This window comes from Polypterus senegalus, chromosome 11 (genome assembly GCF_016835505.1).
Source record: "Polypterus senegalus isolate Bchr_013 chromosome 11, ASM1683550v1, whole genome shotgun sequence".
NCBI lineage: Eukaryota > Metazoa > Chordata > Cladistia > Polypteriformes > Polypteridae > Polypterus > Polypterus senegalus.
Window position 1 is genome coordinate 55,228,104 of NC_053164.1, and position 22,061 is coordinate 55,250,164.

The 22,061-nt window shown below is 38.1% G+C and overlaps 1 protein-coding gene across 1 annotated transcript in view; it reads right to left on the minus strand.

The window, feature by feature from the left end:
- LOC120538554 (scavenger receptor cysteine-rich type 1 protein M130-like) overlaps positions 1-6,923 on the minus strand; it is a 52,027-nt gene extending 45,104 nt beyond the window's left edge. Inside the window, exons 1-5 of the mRNA XM_039767949.1 lie at positions 6,836-6,923; positions 5,694-5,765; positions 5,542-5,614; positions 4,823-4,935; positions 2,636-2,707 (exon numbers count right to left, since the gene is read on the minus strand). Of these exons, the coding sequence (XP_039623883.1) occupies positions 2,636-2,707; positions 4,823-4,935; positions 5,542-5,614; positions 5,694-5,765; positions 6,836-6,923 (418 nt within the window). The remainder of the gene's footprint in view (positions 1-2,635; positions 2,708-4,822; positions 4,936-5,541; positions 5,615-5,693; positions 5,766-6,835) is intronic.
- Positions 6,924-22,061: the final 15,138 nt, after the last annotated feature.

Sequence of the window (22,061 nt, forward strand, 5' to 3'; positions counted from 1 at the left end):
AGATGTGCTCCAGGTGTGCACCTGGCTCCAGGTGTGTAACGGCTCCAAACCTGGAAGCACTCCAGGTGTCCCTGATCCTCTTCCCCCCTCCAGGGCTCCATAGGCATCGGGGCACCCTCTGGTGGTGGTGGTGGTCCTCATAGCCACCAGGGCGGTCGCACCCACGTGATCTAGGGGAGGCGTTAGCCCTCCTCCAGTCCTCCTGGGCGTCCCGGCCGGGTCACCCCCCCAGCCACCTGTGACACTGTTAAAATCACCACTCCAATTTGAACCAATATGGATATCCTTTATTACATCAGATCTAATGTGACCTGCATATAAACAGCTCAGTTCACTAAGGCAATATGGAAGAGCTATTTCTTATGAATCTTGTATAGCACTGCTATGATATTCCCAACTTGCACTAATTAAAATAAAGAGAAATAATATAACTATTAGCATACTCTATGTTTTTTAGATAGAAAGATCCCAAAATATCTAGATAGATTAAAAGTCTTTGGCAAAACATCTTATAATTAAATAGGAACTTCTAATATGTAAATATTAGAGTTAATAAGACTGAAAGTTAAATGTCATGGTAAATATGCTGGAAATAAATGGCACATTAAGTCTTGGTTGCACAGAATTGCACACAGTAGCATGAGAATCTGTGAAAGACAAATGCAGAAGAAGCTCAAATGAAAATTGAATTTGCCAAGATCTCAGTTGTAAAAATAACTGCTGGTATTCACATGGATTGGTTTTCACACAGTGATGTAAAAAGTGCATCCATTTTCTGTGCCAGGTCTGTTATCTTCAGGGTGACCTGGTTGCAGTGAGAAGTTAAGTAAAATGACATATTTTATTGGCTAACTAAAAAGATTACAATTTGCAAGCTTGCGAGGCAACTCAGGCCCCTTCTTCAGGCAAGATGTAAACAAGATGTGACATGGTTTAAAGCCCTACCTGGACAGATTAATAACCAGAAATAGATGAGATGCCAGTCCATTACTTGGCACACTCACATCCACACTTTAGGATATGGGAGGAAAATTAGAATAACAGGAGAAAAATAAAGACTCAAAAATATGTAGCCTCACATATTAAAATTAACTTAGGCATATGGACCCATTAATTTCACTAGACTGCCCTTAAGGGTGTGGTAGCCAGCCCGGGCACAGAAAGGCGGACACGTCAATGTCACTCAAAACACGTTTATTTGCCATATTTACAACTCCCCAAAGTCCCCAAAATTCTGGCCAACACAAAATGCCTCACTTTCTCTTCAGGCTGCCTCCTTGCCACCTCCCAGACCTTGTCCGTCTTCCACTCGACTCAAGCCATTGTATGAAGGGAGGCAGCCCCTTTTATGCTCCCCCATATGTGCTCCAGGTGTGTCCCGACAATCTTCCACCGACATGCCACAGTGTGGCGGAAGTGCCGGCTGCATTCCCAGAAGCACTCCGGGTGTCCCTGCTCCTCTTCCCCCCAGCACTTCCAGGTGTGGCGGAAGTGCTGAGGTCCAGGGCTCCAAATGCATAGTGGTGCCCCCTGGCTTCAAAGCTCTGTACCCGTGGCCCCCAAAGGTACCAGGGCAGTCGCCCCCACATGGTCTGGGGAAGGCGTAAGCCCTCCTCCGGTCCTCCTGGTCGCCCTCCTCCCCACAAGCCATCTCCGACAAGGGTTAAAATAATAAACACTGTAACAGTAATAAAACATTATATATGTAGAATTTTTAAAGAAAGGCAAAATGCATACATGACTTTTGTTCCCATTTTAAGAAATATAAATATTTAAGCAAAGGCAATACTAGGTGTTCATATTCATTGCTGGCTAAGCCACCCTGAATAATGCGCATGCTCCAGCCTCTCCTCTCCTCATTCATCTAAAAATCTCCAAGTTGATGTTTTAATAGTGTTCCTCTCTCTCTCCATCACCTGTGATCAGTAACCATGGTGTGATCATGGATGACTATTGTTAATAACCCTGTCTTGTCTCTTTTTCCTTCACAACATCTATAATATTTGTTCCTTCCTCATGACACATGGCCTTCATCTTATGTTCTTTTGCTCTTCCTGCTGGTGTGGCTCTAGATAACAGCTACTGAACCCCTTAAGTTTGTCCAGAATGCTACAGCTTTTGCCCATTGGTACAAACTGTGTTTCTCCATCTACTGGCTTTCTATTAATATTAGAATTCACTTCAAAACCCTAGTCCTGACCTGTGACTCCTTTCGCAGGTTTGCTCCTTACTGTCTCCAAGCTGTAGAACAAGACTTTATTGACTGTTAAAAAGTCTTCCAGCATACTGACTTTTGGCCTCTTCAAACTTTAAGAATGTTCGTATGTTCATTAAAGAAATTCTGCTCTAAATAACTCAGTAACTTTAAAACCAATAACTTTATTTCACTTTCAGCTACAAGTTTATCACTTAATTCAGCAACAAACATTAGTTTGAAACTTTATGTATTTAATTAAAATAATTATTCTGAATACCCTGAGCTTTCAAACAGTGTACTGTATAGAAGTATGCAAACTTGTGTATAGTGCCTTCTTTATTTAAATCAATGAATGAAGAAGTAAAGAAAGAAATACATAAACAAGAACTGCTTTCTTTGTAACCCTAAACAAGCTGGTGGTCTGGTGCGAATGTGTACCTATTGTGGAATTTTCTAAAGGTTCTCCAGCATCATCATAGCTGTAGAGCAGCTCATCATGGAGGATGTTTCCTGCAGGGAGAAAAGTTTATAAAAATGAAAAGGTATTATTAGAACATTAGAACGATCTAGAATAAAACAGGCCATTTAGCCCAACAAAGCTTGCCAGTCCAATCCACTTAATTCTTTTAAAAATATATCGTCTAGTTTTGAAGGTCCCTGAAGTCTTATTGTCTACCACACTACTTGGTAGCTTATTCCAAATGTCTATGGTTCTCTGTTTGAAGAAAACCTTCCTAATGTTCGTGCAAAATTTACCCTTAACAAGTTTCAAACTGTGTCCCCGTGTTCTTGATGAACACATTTTAAAATAACAGTCTTGATCCACTGTACTAATTCATTTCATAATTTTAAACACTTCAATCATGTCACCTCTTAATCTTCTTTTGATTAAACTGTAAAGGCTCAGCTCTTTTAATCTTTCTTCATAATTCATCCACTGCAACCCTGGAATGAACCTAGTCGCTCTTCTCTGGACCTTTTCTAGCGCTGCTATGTCCTTTTTGTAACCTGGAGATTAAAACGGCACACAGTACTCCAGATGAGGCCTCACCAGTCATTATAAAGATTTAGCATAACCTCCTTGGACTTGAACTCCACACATCAAGGCGCTATATAACCTGACATTCTGTTAGCCTTCTTAATGGCTTCTCAACACTGTCAGGAAGTCGATAGTTTAGAGTCCACTATGATTCCTAAAACCTTCTCATAAGGTGTATTCTCGATTTTCCGACCGCCAATTGTGTATTCAGACCTAACATTTTTACTTCCTATGTGTAATACTTTACATTTACTGACATTAAATTTCATCTGCCACAAATCTGCCCAATTCTGTATGCTATCCAAGTCCTTCTGTAATGATATAACGGATTCCAAATTATCTGCTAGTCCACCTATCTTGGTATCATCTGCAAACTTAACCAGCTTGTTACTTATATTCCTATCTAAATCAATTATATATATTAAAAATAGCAGCGGTCCTAGCACTGGCTTCTGTGGAACACCACTCTTAACATCGGCCAGTTCTGATGAGGTTGCTTGCTCTGTCACCCTCTGCTTCCTGTGTCTGAGCCAATTCTGCACCCATCTAAAAACATCACCCTGAACTCCCACTTCTTTTAGTTTAATGCCCAACCTCTCATGTGGCACCATATCAAATGCTTTCTGAAAGTCAAGATAAATAATACAATATGCTCCACTTTGATAATATTTTTTATTGCTTCCTCATAGAATTCCTGCATGTTAGTAAAACATGACCTCCCTCTTCTGAACCTATGCTGACTATTCGGAAAAGCTCCTGTACTTGCAATGTGCTGTTCAGTCTTATCCTTTATAATTCCTTCCATTAATATTCCAGTGGTGCAAGTTAAGCTTACTGGCCTATAGTTGCTTGTATCTGCACAGTTACCCTTTAAATATAATGAGATAATATTTGCTTTCAGAATCTCCCCTGTGTGCAGTGACTTCCTAAACATATGTGTCAAGGGTTTACATATGTTCACACTAGCTTTCTTCAGAGGCTTATTACTGGATAACAGAGATTAATCAGATTTATCTTGACTGAGCTCTAAGGGAAGGGTCAAGGAATGGTTGTTGTTTATCTAAATTCTTGCATGCATTTACAGTATTATATACTTTAAAATCGTTCACTGAATGAAGTTACTGTAGGTTTTGCTTCTGTCTCTGTGATATAAAGTGAAGTACAAATCAATTGCCCAGCTAGCAAGATGTTGTCAAAGTGCAGAAGTAGAATGACACAGGTCAAAGTAAAGACACAAATAAAACTTCCAAGACTGACCCAGGACCTGCAGGTGTTTGTGGAACTTGAGGATGGGTGACTAAGTGGTTGTTACACATCCCAGAAGCCCAACGGGAAGGGCTTCACTTTTACAGTGTAATGCTTTCCCAAGACAGTAGAGAGCAGGCGAAGCATGAGATAAGATCATACTGTAACCCTTATAAAGCAGGCAACAGAGAGGCATTCTTTGAGACCTATGCATAGACACCAGGAGTGATGGAATTGTAAGATATTGTCTTTGGAGTCAATGTGAGGTCATCTCTGGTTCCAGAAGTGAGATTTTAAAGTCCTCTCATATTCAGACCAGAATTGAATCTGGAGTCACTCACCACTTATGAGGAATGCCAGAGTTAATGACAGACAGCAAGAAACTTGAGAGAAAGAGAGAGGTGAGAAGACTTGAGAAAGGGGCAAGTGGATAAGCCCTTCACTTGGATCAAACCTGTATGATCAGCACAAACAAACAGCATACTTTTAATTAACTTACTCTTTATTTGTGTATTATTTGTTCTGGTGTCTATCCTTCCAGTTTGAATAGATTTGTTATATTTGTAGAACTTTTTGATCCAGAAGTAATCTGTCAATATATTTTTTCATCCTAAACCTTCTGTTTATGATGTACAGTAGCTGTAAACATTTTTTAAAATACTAACATATTATAAAAGGACAGCATATTTTTTTACTTCAGCTATTTTTCATATTATTTTCAATACTTGATTTGATGATTATCTGCAGAATAACAACAATGTTAAGGCAGCTTCTTAATTACAAATTATTTTCATCTTTTAACACATTACCTCAGAAGATGGGTTACTGGGTATATTAAGGTATATCATTAGAGGAATGTGAGTAGTTTCAGACTGACAGATGTCATAAGAACAATGAAAATGCATTCTAGTGAAACAAAAACCTTTGCCTAGATTAAATATTTCAAAAGTGAAATCTTATTATCTTATGAGGATAATTCTAAGTGTGCTGTTATCTCTAATGTCCCTAATTGATCTCCCTTTAGTGTCCTATGTTCCTAAAAGAACATGCTGTGCAGTACCTGACAGTTTTTTCTATTGCAGCATCATCATAATAGCCAGGGCCATCAGCCTCCAAAGAAGTCAGTTTCCGACCTGTGAAATCACTGTAAAAGTATAGTGATTTGAAAGCAAATGACCAATGAATTTACAAACTGCAGTTGTCAGTATTTACCCTGGGTGTGGTCTTGGTCATCGTCCTCAATGTCCTCATAGTCATATGGTAGCTCATCAGACAGAAAGCTCACTGAGAATAGGGGGCAAAGTTAATTTGCTTACTATTTTCAAAATTTCCTTAGTTGCCCACCACTCCAAATAAATCTGCTTAATTATTTATAAGCTTATTTTTAAACTGGAGTAGAATCAGGTACAAGAGAAATCAATACTGGATGAAGTGCAAGTCCAGTGCAGGGAAAATGAGTGAATGCTGGTGTGGTGAATTGTTCCTTGTAATGGATCAACATTGCAAAAGGACAAAGTGCTAAATATATAGGCAATAGCCTCCCACTATCTTAAGTTTGTATAATGAATAAAACAGGTTCAGAACATGTATGATTAAAAGAGTATTGTTGTCATTTCCAACAACCTATATACATTTCAAGTACATTTGATTACACAATTGCATTTGAATGGTGTAACTTCCAGAAATGTCAATGTTTAATATTAATGCACTCAGTTTGTTGATGGGAAGAAGTTCATCCATGACCTTTCCTGTATGGAGATATATAACACACTGGTCTCTGTGTAGAATTTGATAATCCACCTTTGCAACAAGTTTAGTGCTGCAGAATTACTTGTACTTAGTATGGAGACACATCTGTACTAATAGGACTGTCACATTTATTTGTGCCCTGCATTTGTCTGAGCTTATTGGGTGTGTTGCATACAACACAGATTGCCAGTCCTGATCTTGAAGGGGTGCAGTTACTTTATACTGGGTGCTCAAAGCAGGGCAAGCACAGGTTTTGTGCTTGTCATTAATTCTCATGAATTTTCCTTTATTATTGTTCAAGTGATCAAAGATATTTACCATATAAAGATGTTAAGGGATGTGGTCATTGTGACAGGCCACATCAAAGAATATTTTGGGATGGTTTAATAATTGACTATAGCCTTTCTGTGTTTGTATAGTTTAGTTATAAAAAAGTGCACTTAACTGTTTTGGTAGGGGAAGTGGCTCATGGAGAAACAGCTGAGGTATTGGTACAGTGGCACAGCAAAGGTGGAAATGCTGCCAATGGTTCAAAATGGATGAAGATGCCTGTAATCTGTGAACATCAGAGCGTTACTTTGTGGCAGACGTCAAGAAGGACATACATTTGGCTGCATGAGTCGCATAGGGGTAACTAGTTGGTAAAAATGGGACATAAGCCAAGTGTGCAGAGTAGCTGTGAGTTTTGGACATCCCGGAGAAAACGTAAAAATGAAAGTAAATGGAGGAGTGTACATGTGTGTTTGAATGTGCCAGCAGCCATGCACATTAGTAAAGACACCCAAGAAATAGGAAGACTTTCATCTCAATTGAGGCTGCATTGGTGGAAGGTCACAAGTGACATTGCTGACTGGAGGGTGTCAGGGTGGCATTAATGATTGGCCAGGTAAATCGACCTGTATATAAAGCCAAGGGAGCCCCAGCAGGGGTTGTCCTTTGACTGTCTGGCATTAGAGTGAGAGTAGCTGAACAAATTTAATAGCGATCCCTTTTTGTATATTCTTGTATAGACCAAATTATTATTTTTTCACTGAGTTTTTCTAGTGCTTCTGTCATTTTTTTCACTATTGATTTTGATAACTTTTTCTTCTGTGCTCTTGATTTTTGTTCTGCGAGAAAGAGGAAGAAAAATAGTTGTCTAATCATTTGTTTTTTGTTATTTTTTCATAACCTTTGATTTGGGCAATTATACATATTTAAATATTTACCATCATCTTCCATAATCCAATAATTTCTAGAATGGTCAGAAAATTTATTCTGGCTTGTTTAAATTTCTTTTTGTTTATAAATGTGGAATTAATTGATAGATAATATAGTTCATAATTTTCACTAATATAAAATCTTATAAATGATGGAAAAAGAAGGATGAATTTAATGAAAATTACGGATTATGGAGGGTCTTCATATTGAATAAAATAATTTACTACCATATCACCTTATTTTAAAAAGTTATAACAATAAAAAGTCAGATCAAGTCATCGATCAGCTACAGGGGAATGGGACAAAGAAGGAGGTGGTGAAAACTGTTGAGGGGTACATTTATTATATAATTCTACAAAAAAGAAAGCATCCTGTTTCCACTTCAGTGTAAATACTGTAAATGTAAATTATTACATAATAAAGTCACATTTTTTTCATGTTAAACATTAAAAAATTAAATAGCACATTAAATACTTTAGAACTACATTTATACGTGGTCTTCAGATTTTATGAGACCGTTTAACTGTGAAGCTCACAGTACGGAGCTGAAAACTTTAAAAGCAATTTGAATTAAACACAGTCGAAGTGATAGGTATTCTAAAGATCTAAGTGGAACCAGGTACAAAGGACAAAGAATTGTGGGAAATCGGGTGCAAAACCCCACTCATTGAACCATGCTATTTGCATGTTGAGAACTTACAAATGAAAATTCAATGAGCAGCAGGTGGTGCCAGTGCTTATATCCATTTTAAATTTAATTTTTGTATCTTCATTGCTGTTCATGACTCAAAATGAAGTTGTAAATGCTGTTCATTTTATTTTTCATTTTTGCAGCAATCTTGTCGATAGACTTTGAAAAGCAAATCGAAAATGGTGTCATGATATTTTATTTTTAATTTCTGCAGCCTTGTTGTGCATAGAATTTGAAACTGAAATTCCAAAGGGCATTATTTCATTTTATTTTTCATTTTTGCAGCATTCTTAGGCATAGACTTTGAAAATAAAATTGTGAAAGAGAGATTGGATTTTTATTTATAATTTTCATTTTTATTTCCTTTTAAGCTTTAAATTCTTATCATATCTATGTATCCTTTGAATTTAAGCTTTTGTTTAATAAGACGGTTTGCCTGGGAAATCTGATGACACTCTCAGAAATTAATATAAACAATATGCAGAGAAATCTTACTTATGTTGTGGCTTTTAATGGACAAACATCTATTTAGACTTAGCATATTTTCCATTGACATTAGACCTTTGCCCTTTTCAGTGCTGTTTTCTGTCTTACAACCAAAGCTATTGAGGCTCTAAAATAGGAATGAGAATGTTGTTTGTTGATTTATTTTATTTACTCTTTCTCATTGTTCTGTTTTCTTTATTTAACATTTATTCTTACTTTTTTGTTAACTTGCATTTGGTTATACTATAGTTACCTTTTTTAGCGTCTTATTTCTTTGAAGTTGCCCAACCAACAGGACTATCATAAGGAAGAGGAGAGCTCTGTGGACAATACAGACAATCACAAGGATAAGCTGATCTTTGAAAGAGCAGGAAACCATCGGTATCAGTGAAGATCATTGAAAGAAAGAAAACAGTTTCTTTTTTTGCCAGACCTGGGAATACTTCTGGTGCCACAGCATTGCACACTGGAAGCAGTTCTAGGTCAGGTGGGAGTCCTTTAAAGAGGACTAACCCTAACCCTGGCAGCACCCAAGAATCCTAACAGGGCTATCCCTTTGGATTGTGATTTACAGTCTGGTGTTTGGTACATTTAATAAAGACAGCACAGCAGCAATGAAGAAAGACCACTTAGAGGAACATTGATTGAATTCTGTGTCTGAGTCCTCAACCATCAGCTCCTGAACCCAACATTTTCATTGTTATTTCAATTAAACCAGTGGGATATTCATTCTCACATCTTGCTTCTTGGAGCCTTGTCACAACTACCATAAATGTTGTCTGCATTGAACGCTGCTTTTGCAATCACTTTTAACAGATATTGTGGGAATGTATTATGGGAATTTAATGGATGCTCTTCTGGATGGGCTTTCTATGTTTGTGAAACCTACCAAACCCCAATTCCTGTCCTTACATTTTCTTTCTCCACTTAACCAATCACCACAAAATAAACATATGTAAAACCAGCTGTAAGCTTAGAATACCAATTCCTAAAAACTTTTAACATTAGAATCCCTGATGTCTCAGAAAAAAAACTGTAATCCCAGGCCACCTTAAATTCCTTCACACCTCTCCATTAGTGTCTTTTGTTTTGCAAGTGTGTTAAGTACAAGCAGCATGTAGTCTGCTATCTCCCCCCAAACACCAAGACCCCGCCCCCCTCAGCTCAACTCGGGCATATAATTCTCCCAGCTCAAGTATGTTTATCTCAGTGTGAGCTGCCTGGAGTTGCAGAGGGTAAATAATATATCGTTATTTGGAACACATGCATTTCATGTGTGATCCATGTCTACAACTATCTATGTAAATGTAAGATGACAGGAAATGCAAGGAAAGAAACTTTTTCATATTATAATACTGACAAAATTTTGACATGAAGTGGGAGAACTTTTTGCCTAAGTTGAGCTGCAGCAGTGGGGGGGGATGGGATGGCAAGCTGCTTGCTGCTTGTGCTGATCAACACATTTGCAAAACAAAAGATGCTAATGGAGAAGTGCAAGGGAATTTAAGATGGCCTGGGATTACAAGTTTTTTCATGGGCTTCAGGGATTTTAGTGCTAAGGAACGTTGAAAAATCCTTCATTACACAGATTTAATTACTCCATCTATCCACCCATCCATCCAGGGTTACTCCAATCCCAACAAGCATATAGGGTGAGGTAGGAACAATCCTTGGATGAGGCGCCAGCTCATCGCAGGGTGAATACGAGTACACACATACACTAGCAGTGTCAATTTAGTATCACCAAATTCCCTAATCTGCATGCCTTTGGAAGGAAACCAAAGTACAAAGAGGAAACCCACCAGGAAAATATACAAACTCCAGGCAGGAAACACCCGGGACATAACCCCATTACTGCAAGGCAGCAGCTCTTCTGCTGCACAACCATGCCCCCAATGTTTATTATTTAAATGACATTAACAATCTATACTAATAAAAGGCAAAGCCCTCACTCACTCACTCACTGACTCACTCACTCACTGACTCATCACTAATTCTCCAACTTGCCGTGTAGGTAGAAGGCTGAAATTTGGCAGGCTTATTCCTTACAGCTTACTTACAAAAGTTGGGCAGGTTTCATTTCGAAATTCTACGCATAAGGGTCATAACTGGAAGCTATTTTTCCCCATATAATGTAATGGAGTCTTGAGTTGGAGATGGCCGTGGGGGGCGGGGTTTCGTGTGACATCATCACGCCTCCTACGTAAGTACTTAGAGAACAAGGAAGAACTCCAAGCACAAAACGCCATTTCACAATTGAGAAGGCAGAAAAAACATTATGAAGCAAATGATGCATATGCGGAAACAAAGCACGGCGTGAACCGTAAGTTTATATTAAATTAAGTTCATAGACAGGCTGCCACTAGCGTTTGTAATTTAGTGCCTGCCCATATAAGGCCGTCCATCAGCGGCAATCCAATACAAACACTGCCGGTAAATTTTCACGGGTGAAGGACTGTGCTTATGCAGAGGAAGATGAGATGGTCAGGGTGGTGTTTGGCACAAACTCATTGAAACTGCGAGAGAAACTTTTAAGTGCCGGGTCTTAGCTGACATTACACGACATGGCACCAGTACAGCTGGGAACCTTCGATGCAAGAACACCAAGCGGCTCACGTGAACTGACGCAATGCGCAGACAAAAAGCAACAGTTCCAAAGAGTGCTGAACAAAAACCGAATTACACAATTGAGAAGGCAGCAAAAAAATATGAAGCATCTTATACATACAATCATATTCATAAGTGCAGCTACTGCGGAAACAAAGCACACGGTGGAAAAAGTGAATGTCCTGCTAAAGGAAGACAGTGTAAAAAAAACCCGTGCATGCAGTTTGTCACATCACAGATAAAAGGAAGACGAGCTGTTTATTGATGCAGTAAGGAACTAATCGATGAATGAAACCTCTTATCTTTACAACGATTGACAAACACGGAATGTAACTTGAACACATCCTACAAATACGAGCCTGATTGAAAGAAATAATGATAATCAAATCCTTGATGACAGCAACATTCAATAACACTCACAAAACAATTACTGTATATTGACAATCATGTTACGTTATTTTTAAAATGTTCCCTTTTCTTTTTCATAACTTCTACTTCTCCACTGCGGTACACGGGTATATATATATATATATATATATATATATATATATATATATATATATATATATATATATATATATATATATATATATATAAATGTATATATATACCCGATCTACAATACATACTTTAGCATAGACAAGCCACACGCTGTGCTAATTGTAGAGTCTTAAGCCTCTAACGCTGACATTCGAGGTTCGATTCCCGAGAGGGTGTACTGACTATGTACGTGTGCTACCCGATTCATTTTACCTTCGCATCTCCTTGGTTTGGGACGTATGAAAAAATATTAGGTTAACGCAGAATCATGTTACGCTATTTTTAAAATTTTCCCTTTCTTAGCACAAGCACAGCTGAGAAGCTTCGATGCATGTACTCCATAACGCGTTAAAAATAACGCATTTAATCACACTTTCAATTCCAAGCAAACGGGAACTTTTGTCAATGCATGATTTCCTGGTACATCCATTACACTGATGCACACATCACAGCTACAAAAATGTTAGAGTCGGAAATAAAGCGCGTTCCTACGACTCATCATTTCGACTACCCGAAAGCCTTGATAAAAGCATGGTTTTGTGCACACTGAAAAGCAAGCAAAATTAGATGCATTACAGAAAGCGGACTTTGTGGCTCTTACTGGGGATCATTGGACTTCCGTGACCGTTAGTAATTCTAATTACATCTAATTACAAAATGTTCAATGATCACACTGTTTTAGCCTAATGTACAAAATAATTTTGGCTAATGTTACTCAGAGTTTAAAGAGTAAGCTGGTCAAATTACCTTTTATGTTTCTGACTTATTTTTTTAAGAAGAAAACTGCACTTTATTTTGAAATTTTGGTTATTATTATTTAAAGAAAATACTATTCTGAAAATGTACTTCAAGTACTTAAACTACCACTTTATTTTTAAGTCTGCCCAATTTTAACCAGGGATGATATTTTTGTTTCTGTTTTGAATTCAAATGCAGTTTAAAAGCTTTTTTCAGAAATTAAAACAGCTTCAGTTTACAATATTCATGTCCATGTCTATTATTTGATTCTGTAAGCCCACTAAAACCGTTTTAAATTAAAAAAAAAAAAAACATTTGCGATTTGGGGCAAATTTACCTGTGCGATTACATACGATTAATCAAGATTAATTCTTACACAGCCTCTAATTAATTGGATTAATTTTTTAATCGAGTCCACCCTAATATATATATATATGTAGATATATATATGTAGATTTGTATATATATGTGTATATACAGTATATATGTAGATATGTATATGTTGTATATACAGTATGTATATATGTGTGTGTGTATATATACAGTATGTGTATATATATATATGTATATATATGTTTATATATGTGTCTGTGTGTGTATATATATATATGTCTATATATATATATATATATATATATGCCAGCAACACTCATGGCAATGACAAAACAATTACATTGTCAATCATGTTACGTTATTATTAAAATGTTTCCTTTTCTTTTTACTTCTCCGCTGCCAATCGCAGGTATTTTGCTATATATATATATATAATATAAATAGATAGATATGACAACAACACTCATATCAATGACAAAACAATTACATTAACAATCATCTTACGTTATTTTTAAAATGTTTGCTTTTCTTTTCATAACTTCTTTAACACACTACTTCTCCGCTGCGCTGCGGGGTATTCTGCTATATATATATATGTGTGTGTGTATATGTAGATATGTATATAGATATGTAGATATGAAGATATGTATGTGTATATATATATGTATATATATATGTATGTATGTGTGTGTGTGTGTGTGTGTGTGTGTGTATATGACAGCAGCAATCCAAGCTGTGAGAAAACAGTAAAAAGGAGGCGTGTCAGACGTCGTGGTACATTTTCTGATGCAGCTAGACGAAAATAACTTTGTGACGCTACCACCAAATACACAAAACAATTACTTTGACAATCATGTTACATTATTTTTAAAATGTTTCCTTTTCTTTTTCATAACTTCTTTAACACATGACATCGCTGCGAAGCGCAGGTATTTTGCTATATATATATCACAGCGACACTCATAACAGTGACAAAACAATTACTTTGACAATCATGTTACATTATTTTTAAAATATTTCCTTTTCTTTTTCATTACTTCTTTAACACACTACTTCTCCGCTGCCAAGTGGGGTATTTTGCTATATATAGAGATATATATATATATATAGATAGATATGAGAACAACATATATATATATATATATATATATATAGATAGATAGAGATATATATATATATATATAGATAGATCTGAGAACAACATTCATATCAATGACAAAACAATTACATTAACAATCATGTTACGTTATTTTTAAAATTTTTCCTTTTCTTTTTCGTACTTTCTTTAACACACTACTTCTCCGCTGCGAAGCGCGGGTATTCTGCTAGTTTATCTATACGATGCAACATACATATCATCATAAAAATGATATCAAGTATACATCCTAGTATTTTAACAGCACACAGCTACAAGAGGATAGCTCTTGGAAATCTAAATTGACTTAGAAGCCAGTCATCATCATGGATAAAAAAATCAGTATGATCTCTAAATACACATTCTCTTCAGTTTCTTCCATTTGTGATGTCATCTAACAACATTAAAGCAGCTGTGGTGGTTGGAATAGTTTGGCCATTCCGTGCATCATTATATTTTTACAGAATGATTCAAATCAAGTGCCTTAAATTTGTAAACAACAGAAATGTTGCGTAAGAACTTTTCCACGTTCAAATCGCGATGTATAAAACCTACACTTGGAGTAAAGCCATGCACTTTTCCACGGTACCTCATACCTTGTCGTACGCAAGTTCTCCGCTCGGTTTTGCAGACTTGCGGCACCCAGCGTCAAAGCAGTGCTACTGTTCCTGTGTGGTTACTCTTTATTTTCCTGGTGCGACTTTATAAATACACTGAAACTAACCGCATATTGTTTATTAGTGTAATGCATCTGATTGTAATTAACTTGTAGCAATATAATGGTCCAGGGAATAGCCATAGTATTCCAAATACCTGTTACTCTCACTGCACCTTCTTCTTCTTTCAGCTGCTCCCGTTAGGAGTTGCCACAGCGGATCATCTTTTTCCATATTACTTTCACTGCACCACTCGGAGTATTTATATCACTGTATCTGAGTGTGAATCACAGCAGCAGCTGATCAGAAAGAGAATTATCAGTATACAGTATCAAGCACACGCTGTCTCAGCCAAGGCAAAACGTTTCAAAGCGAGTTCCTGTACGGACCTCGCAGTTCAGAAACAGTTTCATCCCAAGAACTATAAACACACTCAATCAATTGCTCCTTGTAGAACTGTTTGTACTCATAAGTAGAATTACCTCACTGTAAACTTGCGCTACAGTTATAATATTATACTACCTGCGCCACTTTATAATGCACGTATTTACATATGATGTCAATATCATTTTTATGATGAAATGCAGCAAAATATGTTGATTATATTATACAGATAAAACTTCATTTAACTTCATTTAAATAATCTATATACTTCACTGGGACTAGCGTGTAGGATAGAATAATTAAACATGTCTTACGAAGATATTTCAATGTTCCTTAAACGTTTTGAAGAATCTGCGTTCTAAGCTTACAGATGGCTTAAGGTCTATTACAGAGCTGATTGTGTGGCGATTGGTTACTTGGTGAAAGAAAAGCAAGGACTGCAGGGACGGCCACGCCAATATATATTGAATATAAAAAAGAAAGAGAAAATAACGACACAGCTAAAAATGCAGCAACAAATTTCGACAAAAGTTAAATGCTTGTGTCATAAGCACGAGGCGGCTATGCAGTGTCTGCAGCGGACGTGGCCATCCACCGTGCATAAGCTACCTTATTGACATTGGCGGGTGAAGGAGCCACCGATTCTTCCTCTGCCCAGTGCCACCACAAGCGTAGAGCTGTCCCTGAGTACTGCTGCAATAAATTATTTCATCGAAGGTTGCACACAATCACTGCGCCGAGAAACCCATGTTTAATAACGTGCTTTAACTCCTATCATGAAAATGATATCACGTATACATCTCAGTATTTTAGTTATTCAGAGAGCTGTAATATCACGAATGTAATGGATTCTGTGTCCTGTTGGAGGAAGAGAGCCGGTTTAAGAAGCACGTAGTGATTCACACACATAGAGCACATAGAAGATCACATACAAAACAAAGCATTTAATGTGCTACTTTAATTACGATGTGATTTGAGAAACTGGTTAATTAAACGATTTTAAGATGAAGTTTATGATGTTCTACTTTAATGACAAATAAACTACATGATTAAAGTGGAAATGTCGAGATTGAAGTTGACATTTCGTGCGTTTTCCCCACTGTGTGCCTTTTTTTGCCTCTGTACCCTAATAAGCTTTCATATGACACTCAGACAGTGGGCTACAACTCGCCTTTTGATATGTGACTTCTTTTTTATTTCCGGCACTGTGCGACTTTGTGAATGTGAGCTTTCAAGTTTCTCCAACACGCTATGTCACTGGATCAACTTCCTTTTGTTGATTATACCACGGTTTAATTAACACTAGAATTACCAGAGCCTACGAAAAAACTCGTAATTCCGTCCCACCTTAAACTGCTTCTTAAATCCCTTCACACCTCTCCGCCAGCGCCCTTTGTCTTCTAAATGTGCTGATAAAGAGAAGCTAGGAGCAGCCGGCTATTCCATCCCCCCACCAATTTAGAACGTGCACGAACTACAGCTTGATTGAGTATCTGGGAGTGAAGTGGAGTTTTAGAGTGGAAATAATAGATTGTTATTTGGAACACACGCATTTCATGTCTGTTCAGTTTCTACAGTAATCTGTGTCAACACATTGTTAAAACAGAAACGTTTTTTATATTCTACTAGTAGATGACAAAATGTAGGCATAAACTATATAATGTATGAAGCCTGAAGTCCAAATAGCAAAGAAACATTTTCACAAGAATAACACAATTGCGCTTTTATTCAAAAATATAACTGCAGAAACAAAAAGCCGCCTTAACATGCGACATTGACACCAGTTTACTGTAACTGCCTCCGTGGTTCAATAGACTCAGCCCCCGCTTGGGAATCAAGAGGTCACGAGTTCGGTCCTGCGCCCCTCCGTTTTGAGAAGTAAACTGCTCTTATTATTACTGTTTTAGAATAAAAGCATACATTTGATTTCAGTCTTTAACAGCCGGTGCAATTTATGATCCTTGTAAAGGTTAGCTTTTTTTTTTATTCACTTTTCATTCTCTCAGTCGCGTTCAGAATCAATCCATACAACCCCATCTGATACGGCTGTTTTCACTAAAGACGCGCTATAGCTCTGCAGTGTACCACGATGCATACTAACGCCCCCCAATTCTCTGATGCGGGACCTTCCCCCAGGGAAGAAAGTACAGTGTCAGGTGCTCATTCAGTGTAATAGAAAGCATAGCACAGAGAGGTGTGTACACGGCAACAAGTACACGTGTCGTAAATGTAGAAAGGACAGTCCTTGGGTGTGAGGGAACTGTTAATATTTGAATGTGATGATTTTATATAGCACGGAATGAAAATCTGCACTTCTTAGCATTGCACCATGCAAGCTGTTGTATCAATCGCCTACTGTAACTTGCTTTCTTTTTTCTTCGGTTATACAGGTAGTCTTGAATAAAAGTGCACTTGTTTTGTTTGCGAAATGAAGTGTCTGCGTGCACTTTTCGTGGCATTACACGTGTATTTTTTGAGCATGCCCGTTTGAGCAGTATAAAAAGTATTGAAAAGTATAACAAAACAACGGGCAGATGGGGAGTGTCTGATGATTGCATATAGCGCCGAAGTTATTGCTCTTTACTATTCTCTCCTCTGCGTGCCCTGGAGTACAAAAGAAACAGAATACAGGCGCGCTATAGCTCTGCGTTGTACCACGATGCATACTAATGCCCCCCCACCCGGTTCTGACACACAGACGCTGGCGAAGCTGCCTTCTTCGTATCTCACCGTCACTTGATTTTCTTTTTATTCAGTTTTATTGAGTGTTCCTGCCAGTCCCAGCATGTTGCTGTATGCTGGATATGTTCACATGTATTGTCTCTTTCTTTCAAGTGTGTAATAGAAACCACAGCATAGAGAGACATTGCTTCTTACATACATGCTTCCTCATGTATACATGCTTCCTCAGTTTGTTTGCCCTGTTGATTTCATACAAGGGACGCTATTGGCGGATGGCTAAGAAGCTACCCAATCAGAGCATGTATTACATATCAAATAAAACTCCTCAATGATATACGATATGCTTCCCACACTTCCCACGCTTCGCACACTTCAAAGCTCTAACAGCACATATTGATCTTTGATTGTTTGCTTTTCTCTGTCTCTCTCACTCTCTCTGACATTCTCTGCTCCTGACGGAGGGGGTGTGAGCAGAGGGGCTGTTTGCACAGAGGCTGTTTGCTTAGAAGATACGGACGCTCCTCTAAAAAATGCTGACTTTCTTCACATTGATCCTTTCATTGCGGCCGCTTTATCGCGGTTCTTCGTTTACTTAAAAGCCCAACAACCCTATTGATTTTTGATTGTTTACTTTTCTCTCTCTCTCTGACATTCTCTGCTCCTGACCGTACTACTTTGAAGAGGAAGATATGTTTGCATTCTTTTAATTGTGAGAAAGAACTGTCATCTCTGTCTTGTCATGGAGCACAGTTTAAACTTTTGACTAAAGGGTGTTATTTCATGTCTAGAGGGCTCTAATAATGTTAAAAAACGTATTTAGAAGGTCGTAAACAGGTTTTCTATGCTCTAACTGTGAAAATATTAGATTTATAAAGAAAGAATCCTACTTCGTGGAAATTCATTTAACAGTCTGGAGCGGATTAACCGCAATAAACGAGGGTTTACTGTATAACTGTGCGGAGAATATTTATAAACAGTGTGGGAGAGTTTCTAAGGGCTTAAAATATATTAAAATAACCATACAAACATATGGTTTCTACTTCGCGGATTTTCACCTATCGCGGGGGGTTCTGGAACGCAACCCCGCGATAGAGGAGGGATTACTGTATAGGCCAGTGGAATTTACTTACATTCCAAAGGAAATTCTTTGAACATTTGGTTTACAACAACAAAATTTGAACAACAAAGGCTAAGTCCTTCCAGGATAACCACCAATTTGCTTACTGTGCAAATGGAAGAGTAGAAGATGCTCTGCTGGTTACTTTACATCATATCTGCTCTTTTCTTGATAAGCCTGATTCCTATGTCAGAGCACTATTTCAAGATTTTTCTTCAGCATTCAGTACCAAACAACCTCATGTACTGACTGAGAAATTGAATAGTATGAATGTTAACCCATATATTGCATTATGGATTCAGGATTTTCTTTTAAATCATTTGCAAATATTCAATGTTCCTGACACTTTTCAAAGGTCTTCCATTCAAATACAGGATCTTTTCACAAAAAGTATAATTCTAAATGCAATCACTCTCTTTTCTCCTTTGTAAACTCAGACTATTTAAAGCTCATAATGACCTAGTGCTGTTTTTTTTTATCACAGTGAGACTGAGTCTGTCATTACCTTCAGTTTCACTGCCTTATTTATGAAGTCCAAAAATCAAAATTTAAAAAGCTCCAACAGGATACCAAACATACAGCCCCGATTATTGGAGTTTATGTAATTGATATGATAAGTGAGTGTCAGATGGCAATGTGGAAGAAACTGGATATCATCTCTTTTGAATGCAGACACCCATTACATGCAGAATTTTCTTTCAATAAATCAGGGAGGATAGTCACTTTAAAGACTCACAGAATCCGCTCCAGAAACTCATGCCTTCCTGGTGCCATATGGATTTTTAGTAAGGATTACTGAAGATAATAAACTTTCCAGAAGTTTTATAGGACATAGTGGGCATTGCCCGTTCTGCTAGGATTTAGTGGCACATCAGGCCTGCCATGGCAGCAGATTTAATAGACATCTATATGCACAATAGATGCCTCACGCCTGGACAAACTTGTTAAGAAGGCAGGCTCTATTGTAGGAGTAAAGTTGGACAGTTTAACATCTATGGCAGAGCGACGGGCACTAAGCAAACTCCTGTCAATCATGAAGAATCCACTGCATCCACTGAACAGTGTCATCTCCAGGCAGAGGAGTAGCTTCAGTGACAGACTTTTGTCACTGTCTTGCTCCACTGACAGACTGAGGAGATCGTTCCTCCCCCACACTATGCGACTCTTCAATTCCACCCGGGGGAGTAAATGCTAACATTACTCAAAGTTATTGTCTGCTTTTTAATTTTTTTTTTTTTCATTTTTCATTTTTATTACTATTTAATTTAATATTGTTTCTTTGTATCAGTATATTGCTGCTGGATTATGTGAATTTCCCCTTGGGATTAATAAAGTATCTATCTATCTATCTATCTATCTATCTATCTATCTATCTATCTATCTATCTATCTATCTATCTATCTATCTATCTATCTATCTATCTATACCTCTATACATATTCCAAACTAAGTAAGTGAACTTCAGCTTGTTCAAGGATTTGCTTGTACTTCATCTGAAAACAAAGGTGTAAATCAGATGAATCAGATTAAAATTTTACAGAGGCTTCTCTGCAAACTTCTTGTTTCAGAAAGCTGTGATGGTAAAGGGGGCACCAGAGAGCCCCAAACCCCAAACACAAACACACAAGACAGTCCTGGGTTCAAATAAAGGGTTGTTTAATCCACAATACCTCAGTGTACACAAGCACAAAACACTGTTATCTCTCCTAAAGTTCACTTCTTCTCTTTCACCACCACACTGCTCTTCTCCAGTTGAGTGTTGCATTCCTTTCTCTCAGCTCCATCTCATCTGGACGAGAGTGTGGTCCCTTTTATCGAGGACCCAGGAGTACTTATGGTGCCAGAGCTGTTGCCAATTGGAAACGGTCGTCCTACATAGCAGGGAGCACCTCTCCCGGAAGCTCCCTTTTGTGACAACCACAGACCCCAGCAGGGTTGTGCTGCCAGACTACAACTCATGGCATTCCCTGCAGGTTCCTGAATGGGCCCTGATATCGAGGGATGCTGCCATCTAGCAACTGGGAGGAGTAAATTTCTCCCAGAGACAGTTCTTCCCTGTCCTTCCCTTTCTCCCTGGCCAGGGAAGGTCCTAGGAATATATCCAGTCAGACGCTTGTGCATTTGCCTGGAGCTTCCCACCCAGGTAAAGAATCTTTTTTACAGCTCGGGATGTCCATCCATCCACCAAGAAGTTTCTTTTGGGTCTAGCACCTTACTCTCCCTTGGCCGGGATGCCTTTCTGTCCTCTAGGAACCTCCTGTCTGGGTAAGGAACCATCCCTTCTCCTGATTGGGATGCCCATCCACCTTGTGTGGTACTTACAAAACACAAAATAAACTCAGGCAAGAACAAAGACTTGTACTTCAAGGAATGACAACAGGGATGCACAGAGTAACTTGCCTATGAGCAGCCCCCAATTTTGTAACTGCAAGTGTCTTTTTTTCCAATCATGAGAGGTTCCACCTTTCTTCATAAACTACTTACACTCATCCCATCTGAAAATATTCTCTGGACATTCTTACTGAACTCCCTGGAGACTATCTTGAGGCACACTCTCTGGAAGACTCTTCCCCCGGGGATAAACTGTATTGTCATTCTGAAAGATGACCTGAAGCTTCTCTCTAAAATTAAAGCTGATGGGTAGCAGAAACTGACTCCTCCTGAGATCTATCAATCCAGACTGCCAAGCCAAGCTCTGTGTCAGTATTCTGAAAAGAATAAGAAATAGCCATTACTTCAAGAAGAAAATTTCAGTATCTAAACCCTTAAGGCCAGAAAGAGTAATGCTTTTCCATATGAAGCAGCACATAACACTGCAAGGGGCCTAACAACAGAAAGCAAGTTGATAAATTACCATCACAGAACACCACAAACAAAGGATCATGCAGAAAAGAGAAAGGCTGCACTCCAACTCAAGAAGAATCCTCCTTTTGAACTCAGAGAAGCAATAAAGCAACAACTCCACACAACCTCAGATAACAAGTCTTGGTATCGTAAAACTATTTACCTGTGCCAAGGTAAAGTAGAATTCTAAATACCAGTAAACAGCCAGCCTATATATCATATATATATTGTCACACATGCACATCGGAATACCTCCTTGTTGGCTCACTTGAGGTAGGTGGTAGCCCTAGGGTGAAAGAGGGTGCTTTTGCTAACTGTGTCATCTCCTTTTCTCCCCAGAGCTCGAGAAGTCATCCAGTGAAGAAAATTAGATCTGTCCCTTCTGGTCCTCCCGTTATAAGCAGCCTGACTGCCTTCAC